The sequence below is a fragment of the Sus scrofa genome, chromosome 7 (assembly GCF_054392235.1).
Source record: "Sus scrofa isolate SSC_HxYL_T2T_F1_AM1 chromosome 7, Sscrofa_HxYL_maternal_Yorkshire_Landrace_v2.0, whole genome shotgun sequence".
NCBI classification, from domain to species: domain Eukaryota; kingdom Metazoa; phylum Chordata; class Mammalia; order Artiodactyla; family Suidae; genus Sus; species Sus scrofa.
This window is the reverse complement of record NC_139389.1, coordinates 69,546,180-69,561,865: the sequence shown is the minus strand read 5'-3', so window position 1 is coordinate 69,561,865 and position 15,686 is coordinate 69,546,180. Positions and strand designations below refer to the sequence as shown.

Genomic DNA, 15,686 nt, shown 5'->3' with positions numbered 1-15,686 from the left:
ACTTCCTCACCTCCCATGTTTTCCTTAAATATAGTGTCAACTGACCTCTCCCCCAAATCTCTACTGAAAATACTTTCACCAAAGTTACAGATGTCTTCTGAGCTGCCAACCCCCTTGGAAAATTTTGAGCTCAACTGATTTGACTGTTGATGTCAGTTGGCATTGTTGATCAGCTGTCCCTGCATCCCTTTCCTCTGTTGGCTCCTGTGGGGTGTGTTCTTCCAGTTTCTTTCTGCATCTCACATGGCTCCTTCACAGCTTCCTTAAGACTCCTTTTCTGTCATTCACTATTTAAATGATAATAACTAAAAAAAAAAAAAAAAAAACCCAGTTGAGTCAACACCCATTTCTTGTTTCATCACTCTTCCCAGTGACCTCAAAAACACCCCCTGAAACAGACCCCGGTATTTTGGAGCTTCCCAGAATGTGATTCCCCTTCCTGTATTACAAGTCTTGGAGGTAAGCAGAGCCTGCCTTCCATGACAGACATTGAAAAGGTTGGGTTGGAGTTCCTGTCGTGGTGCAGGTGTTAATGAATCAGACTATGAACCATGAGGTTGCAGGTTCGATCCCTGCCCTTGCTCAGTGGGTTAAGGATCCAGCGTTGCCGTGAGCTGTGGTGTAGGTCGCAGACACGGCTCGGATCCCACGTTGCTGTGGCTGTGGTGTAGGCCGGTGGCTACAGCTCCAATTCCACCCCTAGCCTGGGAACCTGCCACGGGAGCAGCCCTAGAAAAGGCAGAAAGACAAAAAAAGAAAAGGTTTGGGTTTTTTTGCCTTCCCAGCTCTTAATTTTTATGTTATTTAAAATTTTTTTTTTCTTTTTTCTTTTTAGGGTTGCACCCGTAGCATATGGGGGTTCCCAGGCCAGGGGTCCAATCAGAGCTGTTGCTACCAGCCATAGCCACAGCAATACAGGATCCGAGACACACCTGAGACCTACACTGCAGCTCAGGGCAACACTGGATCATTATCCCACTGAGTGAGGCCAGGGATCAAACCCGCATCCTCCTGGATACTAGTCAGATTCATTTCCCCTGAGCCACAATAGGAACTCCACCTTCCCAGCTCTTTAGCAGGTAAGTCAGAGCCATGTGACCTAGGCCTGGGCAAGTGGCCCCCAGAAATGCAGATTTAGAGTAAATGATTCAGAGAGATAGAACCATGGAGTAGTCATCCTGGGGGCAGTGGCTGCAGTGGGGTCAGCTCTGTCCTGTGCTTGGGGGCTGTAGTGGTGTGGGTACCGGTAGTGGTGACATCCAGTGTCCAATGGTGATGACACTGGCAATATTCTCACTAAGCTGGGCTGGCATCTGATTTTAGCTTTTGCTCTGGTGGATTGACCTCCCATTGTTCCCAGTTATTTTTCAAGCTTACATGTCCTGCTTGGCCATCCCACGACATACCCAGTGCCCTTTCAAGAAATGGCTTTTCTGTTTAAATCATCCTTTGTGACACACTGACTGTAGGTGACTGGGACTCCTGAATGTATATCTCCATCCTTATTTCATTTCAAGTTGCCTTTGAGACAAGTCTACTTGTATGTCCCACAGGCAGACTCATTTTCTTCCTCCCAATTGGCATGTCTTTCATGATCCTAGCTTAGTAAATAGCACCAGGACTTGTTCAGCTAGAACTCTGAAAGGGAAATATTTTAGACTTCTCCCACCCTCGTGTAAATGGAACCAATTTTCCCTCATATGCTTCTTACATGTTACCTCTTAATACATCTTAAATAAGCCCTTCCTTTATATCCTACTCTTCCTCACCAGGACCATTGCACTAGCCTCCTACCTAGACCTGTTACCTCACTATCTACTCCTCTGATCTATTCTGCACTTAGCTGCCTAGGGGAATCTTTCTAAAACCCAAATCTGATCATGTCTTTTCTCTATTAAAGTTCTCCCATAGCTCCCAACTGCCTCTAGGATAAAACTTGAACCCTTTCTAGGCCTCCTACTTAGCTCTCAGCACTCCTTCACCTGCGTCCTATATGCCATCCAGGTCAAACTGCATGTGTTTACAGACCATGCAGGACATGTTTTTACATTCTTTTCCTTATTGGGGCTGACAGCCACAGTGCCACAGTGCCACCTCTGCCCCCTCCCTGCCTCCGTCCCCCAGAGATCCATGATACATGACCCATCAGGCCCTGCAGGGGACTCCATCATCCTGACCAAAGTGATTATTCAGGTAAGGGTTTGTGACCTAAGTAGAGCCAATGAAAACCTTCCCTTTAAACTCTCTTGCTTTTGAGGCCATGGTGCTAAAAGCATATAAGATTGAAGCTGCTGGCACCCAGCTCTCTACCACATGGAGAAAGTGTTTTTGGCAGGAAAGAGAATAGGACAAGGAACAAAGAGAAGCAGAACCCTGAGAGATGGAGAGAGATCTGATGATATTGTTTGAGCCTTTGATTTCAGCCCTTCCTGAAGTCAGTAATATAGCTACACTCCTCAGCTCCCTTCTTGTTGGTTTGCTTATAGTTCAACCAGTCCTAATAGACAAAAGGAATGGCGTGTGCAGTCAATAGACTCTAGAACATGAAATTGGTGGAACCGAAGTGAAATGGAGGCAGCGTGGGGATCTGATGATCCTTGAATGGGAAGTTAGAAATCCCTGTTAAGCGGTATCAAGTCAGCTGGCTAAATGATCCTTTATTTTATCTGGAGTTTTAGGTTATGCATCCATCCGAGATGGAGATTTCTGGGACACACTGGAAAAATGTCTGGATGTTGGAGTATGCTGGCCTCTTGCAAGATTTCTAGAAAGGTCCTGCAGTTCAGCTTGCTTCTCTGCTGATAGAACCAGGCCATATGAAGCATTGATTTTTTTTCCTTTTGTGCCTGTGGCCAGCTACCTAGACTGCCAAGGGTCGGATCATCACATGTCTCATAGCTTATAAAAGCCAGATCCACTACCCCAAACTAAAGTGAATAAGGACAAAGGCATAGAGGCAGGATATCCAGCAGGAGACACTGGATCTCAGGGCTTGGGACATTCTAGAAAAAAAGGCTGATGATACTCCTGATGATACTGAATGTGTCTTTTTTCTCCCAGATTACATACTATTTATTTCACTTGGAATCCAGACAGTGCTGGGACCCTTGCTCTGAATCCTGTGGGAGAGAGTGAAATGTATAAGTCACAAACGTCATGTACCTTTCTGGACTCCCTAGGCCACCTCCTTCTTTCTCTCTCTTGGTTGGCACCCCCACCTATGCTGAGTAGCCACTTCACTTCCACATCTGTGGCAGAAATGGCACATGGCAGGCATGGGATCTGACTTCCCAAGCAGCCACCCAAGAGGCAAATGATGCAACTCAGAAATGCAGTGGAGTTAGCTCTTGCTGGGGTTCACCTCAGCCAGCGGGAAACAGGAGATGAGAGGAGAACCAATGGATAAAGTCTCTTAGTGAACTGACCCAAGGTACAGTTTCTCCTTGCAGATACCATGCGCTTTATCAGACAGGCCTGTAAAGTCACCTGCTTTCTCCTCACGGTGCATGTGAAACAGGCCAGCACAGCAATGCATTGTCCTGCATTGCCTCAAGTCTTTCCTTGCCACACATCTCTTCTCCCCTCCCGTCATCCTGGGCTTCCATCTCCCCAAACAGTGCAAACACTTTATTTTATTTCATTTTGTTTATTTGCCTCCCCCCTTTTTTTGCCATGGTATGCAGTGGCTTGATGTGGGATCTCAGTTCCCAGACCAAGGATTGAACTCAGGCCACAGTGGTGGGTAGAAGCACTGAGTCCTAATCACTAGGCCACCAGGGAACTCCCCACTTCGAGGACTTTAATCCTTGCCTCAGAGTCTGCTTTGTGGAGCACTTGGGTTAAGACGTGGAGCCCCAGTCAAAGCCCCTATCCCAATGCTGAGTCCCAACAGTAGGGTAGCAAGAAGGTCCTGAGGATACAACTGATTTTTCCTGTTCATGTGCAGGGGACCCAGCCCAGACTGCTGGATCCTGTTAGGGGCCCAGTACCAAGGTTGCTGGGTCAGGCCATTTCTGGCCTGCTCTCTAGGAGAAGCTGAGGCTCATTTTTTAGGCTCGTCTGTGGTTACCTGCATATTCTCCTGGGACTTACCTTGGGAAGAGTCAAACCCTGGCTTGCAGCACATTCTGCCTCCTGAGTCCCTGTGCTCTTAGGCCACTAGAGGGCAGGAGGCTAGAGCCTGGAAGTTCAAAGTGCCCTCTACAGATGGCCAATCAAAGGCTCTGATCAGTCCAGGCTGCCACCCCGTGATGGCAGTGTCTGAAGCCGGGACTGGAGAGAAAAAGAGTGTTTCTGAGTTTGCACTTGGCGTGGACTTGGTCACCTCTTTGTGGACCCCAGGTGGCTCAAGCTCAAAGGCAGCTGCAGAGTCTGCATTGGCTCTGAGCTCCCTGAGCCCATGAGGTTTCTTCCTTCATTGGTTCTTCCAAAGAACACAAGGATGTGTAACATGCTTGTGTAAATACAATGGTTGAGGGAGGCCCAGAGGCCTAAAACAGCCTCAGAATCCCTGCTGGATTTGGCTGTGTCACAGTGCAGGCAGGTCCAGTCAGGACAGTGGATGCCCAAAGATTTCAACCAAAGCTGGAAAAGATGAAGAGAGATTCTGTGATCTCCCTAACTTTAGCAGCCTCTTTTGGAGGGTATTGCATGCATGTTCTGTTCCCCTGAGCAGAGGTGAGACCCTAGGCCTGGTCAGAGCACAAAGCAGGTCCAGAGATGCTTTCAAGGTCAGAGGTTATTGGTCCCATCTCAGCCCAAAGGTCTTTTCTCTTTCCATTCAAGACACCCAGGTTGCATTCAGAGAGAAAGATAGAAATTCCAGGGGCCCTGTTGAAGGCTGAAGAAAGACTCTTCCCACAGCCCCCAAATTATACAAGTTCTCAGAGCCACCCCCCACACACACACCATTCACTGTCCACTGACAGACTCCTCTCAGGAGCACTTTGCTGATGTGGCCTCAGTGTAACATGGCCATGGCCAGAGGGCAAGGAGTGGAGCAAGCTACAGACTGGCCAGAATGAGTGCTTGTGTGATTGCCTCACTCCTGTCCTAAGCATCACCTTGGGGCTGAGGCCTAGAAGCCAGTACTACTTAGGGATTTTGACTCTCTGGTCAGGGTCACTGGAGCATAAGCCTGCCTAGTGTTGAATAGGTAATCTCTCTCTGGAGGCACTGAGCAGATTAAAGTTTACTTATTATCATCGACACCAGGAAAGCCATAAAGCTGAGGGGGAAGGGAATGGGCCAAATATAACTATTTCTAAGAGACAGAAACCACAAGGGTTGGATCTAGACTCTAGAACAAGGACTCAGCAAGAATCCTGATGATAGTTACTAGCTCACAGAGAGCCCTGGGATCAAATTAATCAGTCTGGAAGGAATTATCTAGAGACTCCTCGCCTAGAAATTGGGGGTCTGGGAAGGCATAATCTCCAAGGCAACCTTTAGGTGCAAAACCATGTCCAAAGGGAAGAGGGATGTTTCAGTTCCAGAAGGGGCATCTTCTCAGCGATGTCCATAAAGGACAATGGATAAACGAGATATTTCCCAGTGGAAAGGACCACAAGTAATCAGTTTTGTTGACCAAGAAATATACTCCATTGTCCAAAAGGATGTGCTATAAGCTATAGAGTAGTGACCATTGTTTTCTCTTTAATGAAGGTGGTTTTTCCTTGTTAAAAAAAATGGTTATCTGGAGTTCCCCGGTAGCCTAGCTGTTAAGGACTCAGCATTGTTACTGCTGAGGCTCAGATTACCGCTGTGGCTTGGGCTTGATCCCTGGCCTGGGAACTTCTGCATGCTGAGGGCATGGCTAAAGCAAAATGGTTATCCTGTTTCCATCCACTATTTCATATTGGTTATATAGGGATAGCTACATTTATCTTTAAGCATAGATTGCAAAATCTCAATAAGTTATATCCAATCAAGGATTGCACATCACAAAGGGATCCAGGCCTGAGGGATCAGTAAAGCAACTGAGCATGATTCTGTATTGTCTCTCACTGAGGAGTAGGTGAGTGTGTTTTTGTTGGGCCTAGGATCATTGTGTTTTTAGGTATGTACTTTTTTGTTTTGTTTTTTGGTTGCACCAGATCCTTACACCTGCTGTGCCAGGCCAGAGATCACACCTGTGCCACTACAGAGACAATATTGGATCTTAACCTGCTCTGCCACAGCAGGAATTCCAGCAGGCACATTTTTGAAATTGTATGTTTGTCAATAAAAGTATAGGTGAATGCTGAGCAGTAAAGGGGTAGAATATTATGGATGCAAATTGCTTATAGGCCTATCATCCCTTCTTTTGGAGACCCATTTCTCCCCTCCACCCAGTCCTGGTAAGTTGTCAATCATGGTGGCCTACTTTTCTACCCTAGAGGTGGACACATGTCCATTCTGGCTAAAGTCCTCCTAAGGTCTTTAGAGCTAGAACTAGTGAAGCCACCAAATAGAAAGAAGCAGAGCCAAGAGATGGAGACATGATCATTTGGTCCCCTAAATCCAGGCATGCCCAAAGGCAGATACGTCTTTCGATTTATCAATTATGTAAGCCACCTAATTTCCTCTTGGCTTAAGCATTTTTGAGTTGGGTTTTGACACTTGCAACTGAAAGGATTTGGACTAATACATGCACACACGACAGAGACACAAACACCATTATTGTATAAACTAACTAGACATTTTACATGTCTTCCATGATCTTATGGGGTGAGCAAACTTTTTATCTAAAGGACCAGATAAATCTCTTAGGCTTCGTGGGCCACATTTTGTCTCGTATTCTTTTTTCTTTTATTTTTATAGCCCTTTTAAAATGTGAAAAACATTCTTAGTAGGCCACACAAAAGCAGGCTGTAGGCCAGATTTGCCTACAGTCCATAGTTTGCCTAACCCTGATCTAGACCTTGCCAACGTCTGCAGCATTTGTACACAGTCTGCTAGTCCTTACCATGAAACAAAACACTTTAAAGGCCATTTTTGTTCATGTCTTGACATGACTTGGTAATGACGTAAAGTTCAGGGTAGAGTTAGAAATGGGAAAGGGTCTTATCTTGGTTCCCATTTCTGCCACATAACGGGTACTACTGTAGTAAACAGTCATCATTATTGCTTGGTAGAGATAGTTTATGAGAATGATGCAGCTGTCCAAATGGCTTTGTACAGATGTGCCAGTTCATTCTTGAAGACCCTTCCTCTTCTTCAGTAAACCTTTCTCTGACCTGCTTTACCAGTCAAGTCTGAATTAGGTACTCTTCCTGCTATCTCAGACGCTGTGTGGCCTTCCAGTATAACTGCATTTTTGGTCTACCTTTCCCCCTAACTCTTGAGTGCCTACAACATGCCTGAGCCCCAGCTCCCAGCACAATGCTTAGCATCTAGCACTGAGGGGCCTCTATGCCTCCAGGTGGATATCTGAATGTGCAGGTATTACATATTCTGTGTCCAGGGTGGTCAGTCTCTGTGTCAGCATGGTGCTGGTGTACAGATGCCCTTGACACTGGTTCCTCCCTCATTTGGAAATTGTTTGTTGACAGACACCATACCTTACCTGTTAATGTTCTTTTTCATTCCATTCCCTCCAAAAACGAGTCAAAGACAGAGGAACAGGTGGGAACAAGTTTTCTTAGAAACTCTCATGAAGGAGGAACCCTTCGACCCCACCCCCACATCCTTTATTGTCTGATGTGCTATCAGATCAGAGGCCTCCAGCCGTAGCAACATCTGGGGACCAGGGAGCCCACCATACAGCTGGGGCCCCAGGCTAGTTTGATCCAGGTCTGTGGGGTGGAGGGGAAATTGTCCTCCTGGGAAAAATATGTGCAAGGCCCTGCAGGCCCAGGAAAGGCTGACCAGGCAAGGTGAGTCATGGTGTTCTAAGCTGAGTCTTTTGCCCATCTCACAGAAGCAGGCAGAAAGCACCACCGTTGATCAGCTTTATATGGCACCCACTGTATACAACAGACAGACAAAGACAGACAGACAGAGCACACACCACTTCTAAGCTGAACACTGCTCACCATCTAGAAGCACCTTGGATAAGCACATGTGAGACACTCTTGCATAGGAAAGATGTAGTTTTTAAAGGAATGAAGAAGTATTTTGGCAAAACATCTACTTCCCTCCCAGGTCCTGGGTAAATAGGAACCTCTAAATTCTGAAGCTTCTACATATTGAAATTTATCCCCTTCTCAATGGCAGTATATACAGTAGTAGCAAACCTTCCAAGTCTGTTGTCACAGCCCTCTACATATATCCTGAATCTACTTTACAGGTGGGCAAACTTAGACTTAAAGACAGAAGGTGGCCTGGAGCAAGGGGACACTGGGGCTGGCTCAAGGTGAGGGGAAACAGGAGGTGTCTCGGCTCAGCCAAAGGCAGGGCCTCTGTCTATCTGGATGGGGGAAGGGAAGGCTGGGGTGATGCACCCTCCCTTCCTTCCTGCCTGGGGAAGCAGTGGTTCCACGGGAAAGGCTGTCAAGAAGGAAAGGCAGGTTCCCACTCCTGCTGGCTTAAGGGCCTTTCAGAGGTGGCAAAGATCAGGGTGGGCCAGAGCTCCTCCTGGGGCCTCTTCAGGGATGCTGAGTTTGAGGATTGTGGGTTCACTGCTTCCATAACTCTCGTTACCTGCATGTGAGCCTAGACCTCAAGTCCTTAATTATTTTTAAAGGGTGGGGGTGCTTTAAGAGGGAATGAGACACAGAACAATCTTTCCACAGCCTCCCTCTGCCTAGGCTGGGGCCTTCAAGGGTCTCCTTCACCCTGTCTCCTAGGGATATTTAAAGGCAGCTTTTATGAGACTCTATACAGTCTTTTTTTGTTTCCTTGTGTTTTTTTTTTTTCTCATTTTGTTTTTTGTTTCTTTGTTTTAATTTATATAGATATATATATTCTTAAAAAAGCAATAGTCCTTTGGTCCCTAAACTCTAAGGAATGATATGATTTTGAAAGAAGAAAATCTGGGCTTCCCTTGTAGAGAAGCCCTTGGCACCCCCAAGGCCCTCTGCTGGTTCCCCTAGACAGTCAGTCCTTAGCCAGCCCCTGCTGCTTTGCCAGCCTGAGCTCTACGCCACAGGCACAGAACAACCCACTTGGTAAAAACAATCCTTAAAGTGGCCTGAGCCCAGGTGCCGGCCTTGGGTCCGTTCCACCTCCGTCTGCGGCTGCTCCTTCAGGAAGGGCTGCTCAAGCAATATCTGTGCTGTGCTTTTCCTTTCTTCTCACTCTTCAGTTTCCACTGTTGGGTATTAATTGATAAGGACAGAGGGGGGGAGGGAAAAATTACTCTGGAGAGCAAGAAAAGAAGAGGAGCTTGCCCCATCAGGGACATCTCTGGGGAGTGGCTGGACCTCAGGCCTCCACTGAAGCCAGACCCTGGGTCCCGGGCAGATGACCTCAGCCCAACAGCCTCTCCAGAGGGCTCCCTGAGGGTAGCTCAAGTGAGGCAGGGTCCTGTGAACTTTCTGAGAGAGATAATCCCCTAAAGTTGAAGGAGCCAGACCTACCAGGAACCTAAGAGAGCTCGACATCCTCCTCCCCATCACCACCAGGCCCTGTAGATCCTGCTTCTTTAGCATTTTTGTTTGTCTCATCTCCATATTCACTGCCATTATCCCAACCCTTACGTTCTGTCCCTTCTTTGCTTAAACTCATCAATGGATCTCTACCATCTTCAGGATAAAGTCCAAACTCATAGCCTTTAAGACCCTCCATGTGCTGGCACAAACCTACTTTTCTAGCCTCATTCTCCCCCAACCAGGGCTCTCCTCACACATGAATTCTCTTCTCTGGCCCCTTTTGGCTATTTCTGGAGTAGAACTAACTGGTTGGATCTTACTGTAATTGTCTCTCCTAGACAGAATAGGGCAGGAAGTTTGTGTAATTTATCTCAGTCCTTAGATTGAAGGGAAAATCATGGTCTCCATCTGAGGATTCATCCTAACTCCTGGCTCTTCTCTCACAGATTTTTTTCAGAGATGGGTACCCCCAACATTCCAAAAGGAATATCTAAGCTGAGAGTGCCTCCATCATTCAGGCCACATCTGCCTAGGGTTTGCCAAGGACTCACCTTTCTGTGGCTGGTCAGTGAGAGCAAATCAGTAAGGCCGGTTGGCATCCTTGGGCCTCTTTAACTGGACCTTGAGCCTCTTCATGCCAATTTGAAAGCCATTCATGGCCTGAATAGCTGTCTGGGCACTGGTTGGATTGTCAAAGCTAACAAACCCTGGAGGGTGTGGGCAGAGAAGTTAGGTGGGAACTCTGCCTGACAGGGCCTCTTTTCTCTATGACCAGCCCCTTCTCCCTGCCCACTCAGGCCAGTTCCATCAAACACATACTCCTCCACCCCCCAGCGATTGTACATGCACACACACATGGATACACACTCATACTTACATGTGTAAGTGGCCTGAGTTTCCTAAAGATGTAATTCTTGGAAGAACAGGAGTGTGTGTGTTGGGAGGCAGGTCATGTGTTAGTTGGTGTGTTTCCCTGTCTTTCCTTGGCACAGGAAAGGCTCTCTCCCTCCACAGCTCCCATTCTGGTTCTCTGAATTGCAGTTGGACTTGGAGGGGATCTATGGTCCCAAACCCAGACTCCACCTGCCCTGGCTAGACTCTAAAGCCTAACTGGCTGAAGATCTACCAGACACCTAACCGTCCCAGGTGAACCTGAAATAGACTTGTTCCTGGTCTGGGCTTAGCCCCATCACTGATCTGTGACCCTGCTGAGTGCTGTACACTCAATTTCTGGGAATCATTGACTTCTGGAGGCAAAATCTTAGGGCCTTTAGGGAATTTCAAAGTTAGGAATGGGAGAGGCCCAGGAATGGGGCTCTGCTCACCAAAACACTTGCTCTGGTTGGTGGCTCGATCCACAAAGACTTTGGCAGAGACAACGGCTCCAAAGGGCAGGAATGTCTGGATGAGTTCTGCATCACCAAACTCCTGAGGCAGGTGATAGATGAAGAGGTTACAGCCTTCGGGGCCTGCAGGAATGGGAGCAGCTGGTTCAGGGGAGGAATCCTGAGTCCAGCCCCACCAGGCCCTGATCTCCAGACCCCTGTCCCTCACCTTCTCTTTGCTGCTGAGGCAGGGCTGAAGGCTGCTGGGAAAAAGTTGTGCTCACTGGGGCATAGGCCGACGGATAGGCTGCTGGAGGCAAGGGGGAAGTGGGCAGTGACCCCCAGGAGCCATCCCCCAACCAGGGCCCCATCTGCCTGGCCACCTTTGACCAATTCAGCCAGTCCGCAGTAACCCTTACCCCTAGAAAAGTTGTTCTGGGTCCAACGGTGGGGAAACTGGAGGGTCGACTCCTCAGAACAGAGCCTAACCCCCACCCTACACACAAATCTCCCTATTACTTTCCTTGACCCTTAAAACCCCCCAGGCCGCGGAGCGCCAAGTGAAACCTGCGTAGTGGTGCATCCCAGCGTAGGCCTGCTGCAGGGGGTCAGCCACGCCAGGACTCTGGGCTGGGGAGAGAGGGGCGCAAGGCCCACAATGAAGTGGGCTGCAGGCAGGGTCAGGTGAGAGCTCAGGGAATGTGGAGGGAGGCTGCGAGAGGCTGAAGGGAAGGAGAAGGCCCTTCCCAGGGAAGGGCCAGGCCCTGCCCCCCATTTCCACCCCCCACTTCCCCCCACCCCGCTTCCCACTCGTTTTGTAGGGAGATTTGGACCAAGCTGCGGGGGGTGGGGAGGGAGCCCACCTGGGTAAGGAGAGAGCCCGTTATTATAGAGACTGTCGGAGCCAGGTTGCCCGTTGGTTTGGGGGGTCAGGGGGCCGAATCCATTGACCCCGATGGGCGCCGGGAGACCCGGAAGCGTGCCAGGGCCGCCGCCCGGCGGGGAGTTGGCTGCAGGTGGAGGAGAAGGTGGGAGAGTTAGGCCGCAGCCCCGCCCCGACCCGCCGCAGCCCCCGCCCTCTGTGTGCCATACCTGCCGCGGGCAACAGCGGCGCGGCTACCAGGCTGAAGGCCGCCACGTGCTGCATCTGTGCTGCCACTGCGGCCACCGGGCCTAGGCCCGGGCCCTGCGCCGCCGCCAGCAGGGCCGCCTGGTGCTGCAGGATCTTTGGGAGGGAAGAAGGGCTGGTGTGGAGGACCCAGAAGCCGGCAGCTTCACCGGCTCCCGACATCCCACCTCACCTGCGGTCTCCCGCGCCCATCAGGGCCAGGCACCTACCGCTGTGGTGTAGGCTCCGCAGGCCCCAAGTGGCAGCGGCGCCGGGTGGAAGGCGCCCAGCTGGCCTGCCATCTGCTGCATCCGCCGCAGCGCGCGTTCGCGGTCCGTGTCCGCCAGCTTGACCACGAGGCTGGACGAGGCGCCCTGCGTAAGGCAGGGGAGGCTGCAAGGACCGGTCCAGACCCCAGCCCCGGCCCTGGGCTGAGCTCCTTGCTCATCATGCCCTTTCTTCGGGCATGTGGGGAAGAGGAACCCGTCCCCACCGCTGCTGGTCCCACCCTGGGCCCAGGTGCCTGCCCTCACCGCCATGGTCCGGCTTCCATGCAGACTCTGGATGGCCGCCTGAGCTTCCCCTTGACTCCCGAACTTCACAAAGGCACAGCCTGGGGCAGGATAAAGCTGCCTCAGGTCACAGAGGCTAGAGGGTCATGTGGTCCAGAGTGAGATGGGAGCATCAGGAAATCCAGGGGTCAGCCCAAGTCACCTTTACTGGTGCCATCAGGGCTCCGCAAGACAGTGCATTCCTCTATGTGGCCGAAAGGCTGGAACAGGCGTCTGACGTCCTCCTCACCCTGCTGCTTGCCCAGCATTCCCACAAACAGCTTTCGGTCCTCTGGGGACAAATCCAGGAATCACTTGGGAACCCTAAATCCTCTTGGACCCCCCCCTCCCCCAGAGTAACAGGAGGCACTTAGGAAGGTATTTAATCACAGTCTTAAGGAATGAGGAGGTCCTACTCACTTGGGGCTATAAGCCTGGGTTTTTTTGAGGGGCAGGATGACCTACAGCAGATATGAAGGAAAGGAATTCCAGCCTTCCATCAGAAAAATCTAGGGCCTAGAAAAACCCAGAAAGACTCATTGCTGCTCTTGTGGGAAGTGATTCACTCAGTATCTTTGGTTCGATAGAGCCCTAAATGCATCATTTAATATGTTTGACCTTTCTGTTCTTAGAGTTTGGGAAATGTTATTTTGGACCATTTCAGCCCCATTAAGGGAGGGTGTCCTCAGAGGAGTCCTTTGTATTCAGACTGGGTCTGGAGAAGATAAGTCTACCCTGTAGGTAAGCCTGATGGCATTGGCTAGACTCAAGAGGGATTCTGGGTCAAAAAAACAAAAAACAAAACAGCACAGAAAACAGTTGTCTCATCATTCTGCCTCATCCACAGACACTGAGCACTAGAATGATGAATCCCCACCCCCAGCATTAAACTCAACCTGGGCACCCCTCCCAAGGACTTGAAGAAGACAGGAAGCTTGGGTTCCTGAGCTTTCAATACTATCATTTCCCCCACTACACTTACTGAACCCATGACTCCTTTCCTTGCTTCCTTTATTCCCTCACTGCGCCCTCCTGCCTCCTCTCTGACTTCCCCTGTGTTCCTGCCCTGATCTCTCCCCAGGTGTTCATGCTATGGGAGAACAAGTTCTGCCAGTAGACCAAGAAGGCCACCTGAGGATCTTTCCCTGTATCCACCCTTCCTTTGCAAGTGATAGAGATGCCGGGAAAAGGGCTGCAACCTGGGCCTATATTGTTGGAGAAAGCTGGCAAGCTGGGGTCTAGAAACCAGATCTCAGCTGCATTTCCAGCAAGTCAGGCCTCAGGAGCACTGTCCAGGAGCATGTGAGAGAGGAGGAGCCCAGCCCACTGATTCTGCTGTCACAGCCCCTCTCATTTCTGCACCAAGGTAAGTCTCTGAATTTGAGGTGGGACTTCATCAGGGCATTACAAGTTGAGACAGAAGGAGTGGGTGGGAATTTGGCTTCAGGCTTCACCTTTGAGATCCTGGAGCCCACTACCCATCCCAACTCCTTTACTCCTCGATAAGCTTGGCTAGGCCAGTGGGGGGGTCCTTGGATCCTGAGTAAAGAGGAAACAAGGCTGGTGAAGATCGCAGACTGAAGCCTGGTTTAGACTGACTAAAATTAACAATGGAGGAAATCTCCAACAAGGCGGTGTATACGTCCATATTTCATCTGGATGGTGTGGGGTTCAGCCTAGGCTGCCCTGAGTAACCTGCTCTCTGTCACCCGCCTGTCAATGGTGTGTCTGAATGGAGGGCAGGGCCTGTGGTTTACATGGACCAGAGAGAGCATGTTTCAGCAGAATGCTGCCCTCCGTCCAGAGGATTACTGCCCAGAAATCATGTTGGGGAAGAGACGGATAATGTACTTGTGGTTGGAATTCCAGTGGAGGTACCAATCTTCTGTGGTGAGAGTACAATCCAGTGGGTGTACTTCACTCCCAGGAGTGTTAGGCACAGAATAGTGCCCTTGGAGTGGATCACTGACTTCCTAACCTTTTTTTAAAAACCTGTGGAATCTATTGTTCTAACAGAAATATTAGGGTAAAGCTCAAAACGAAAAAGAAAAGCAGAACTTTTCTAGGACCAAAGTCAGAAAAGTAGGAGGGCTGGAGTTTCTCTTGCTTCATCTTCCCCTAGTATTTCGTACATGGGGCTGCAAGGAAAGATCTTTGTAAACCACTGACCTAAAAGATTGAGAATAGAGTTCCATACAGTGTATGAAGAGAGGTCTGAGATCATTCTGTTCAGGAACCTGAAAATATGGGAAAGGTCTTTCCTGACTGTCTTGAATAGTCTGATGGTAATTTTGCCTTAACATTGGAAAACGGGCCCTATTTGGTCAGGGAATCAAACCCTCTGTGATTGTGTTATTGTTCTGAGCTGTGAAACTAAAGTATGCCCACGTGTCTACAAGAGGCCCGGGAGGGGCTGGAGACATCTTAGGGTCTCCAGAGGCCTAGGACTTCATGATGCCCTAATTTATAGTGCATTTCTGACACTGGCTAGGGTCTGCAGAAAGATGATAGCACCTGGGTAAGCTCCTGTGCCACATGGAACAGCATTCAGGTAGCCCTAGGTAGGAAGAGAGATGTCATGGCTGAGACAGAGCCCCCACGTTAGGAAGGAGGTTTGTGTGGATGGTGGTCTGATCCTTCAGAGATTGGGCTATGGACTGGACCCTTATGCTGCCTGCTTCACAGTTACTGCCTTGAATCCTGCTGTCCTCATTGCCACTTCACAGGGACCTTGATGGTGTTTGACAGGAGGATGATCTGGGTCACAGTGAATATAAGCATCAGATGACCCTGAAATGTTGGGATAAGTTTCTTAAGACATCCGGTCAAAGAGAAGTACAGGCTAGACCTCTGAAAGTAGCCCCCAAATCCGTAGTCCTAAAGATTCTGAGGGCTGATCCATGACTCAGAGAGATAATGATGATAATGGGATTTAGCCCAAAAAATTCAACATCCACAAATTCAAACTATACCAGTTTGGTGAGAAGAGGACTCAGTAAGAAGTAGGTCAGAAATGTCTGAATAAAAGCACCCCATGAGTGGTGGGTGGGTCCTTAGAAAGATGGACCTATCTCACAGGGAGCCTCAGCTTTCCTGGAGTGGAAGGAACTGGAAGATGGCTTTAGTGTGGAGTTGAGACATAGTAAGAAAGACATACGATTGAATGGTATAACTGCATTTTCCTCATGGC

General features: G+C 49.3%; 2 protein-coding genes across 11 annotated transcripts in view; one reads left to right on the top strand and one right to left on the bottom strand.

Annotated features, from left to right (window-relative positions):
* The window catches only part of TMEM202 (transmembrane protein 202), a 125,812-nt gene that overhangs the window by 2,730 nt on the left and 107,396 nt on the right, over nt 1-15,686 (top strand). For all 3 annotated transcript variants that reach the window (XR_001297909.3, XR_014810610.1, XR_014810609.1), the window contains exon 2: nt 13,578-13,862. The gene's annotated coding sequence lies outside the window, so the exon portion shown is untranslated. The remainder of the gene's footprint in view (nt 1-13,577; nt 13,863-15,686) is intronic.
* Nucleotides 8,842-15,686, bottom strand: part of CELF6 (CUGBP Elav-like family member 6) — a 29,286-nt gene continuing 22,441 nt past the window's right edge. For 4 of the 8 annotated variants that reach the window (XM_003128507.6, XM_084968916.1, XM_084968914.1 and 1 more), the window contains 10 exons: nt 12,660-12,788; nt 12,479-12,558; nt 12,176-12,319; nt 11,930-12,062; nt 11,701-11,847; nt 11,405-11,467; nt 11,067-11,147; nt 10,838-10,981; nt 10,064-10,219; nt 8,842-9,232 (listed from right to left, as the gene is read on the bottom strand). In XM_003128507.6, the coding sequence (XP_003128555.3) occupies nt 10,092-10,219; nt 10,838-10,981; nt 11,067-11,147; nt 11,405-11,467; nt 11,701-11,847; nt 11,930-12,062; nt 12,176-12,319; nt 12,479-12,558; nt 12,660-12,788 (1,049 nt within the window). In that variant the 3' untranslated portion in view covers nt 8,842-9,232; nt 10,064-10,091. The remainder of the gene's footprint in view (nt 9,233-10,063; nt 10,220-10,837; nt 10,982-11,066; nt 11,148-11,404; nt 11,468-11,700; nt 11,848-11,929; nt 12,063-12,175; nt 12,320-12,478; nt 12,559-12,659; nt 12,789-15,686) is intronic. The other 4 variants (XM_084968917.1, XM_084968911.1, XM_084968912.1 and 1 more) reach the window with 3 other exon arrangements.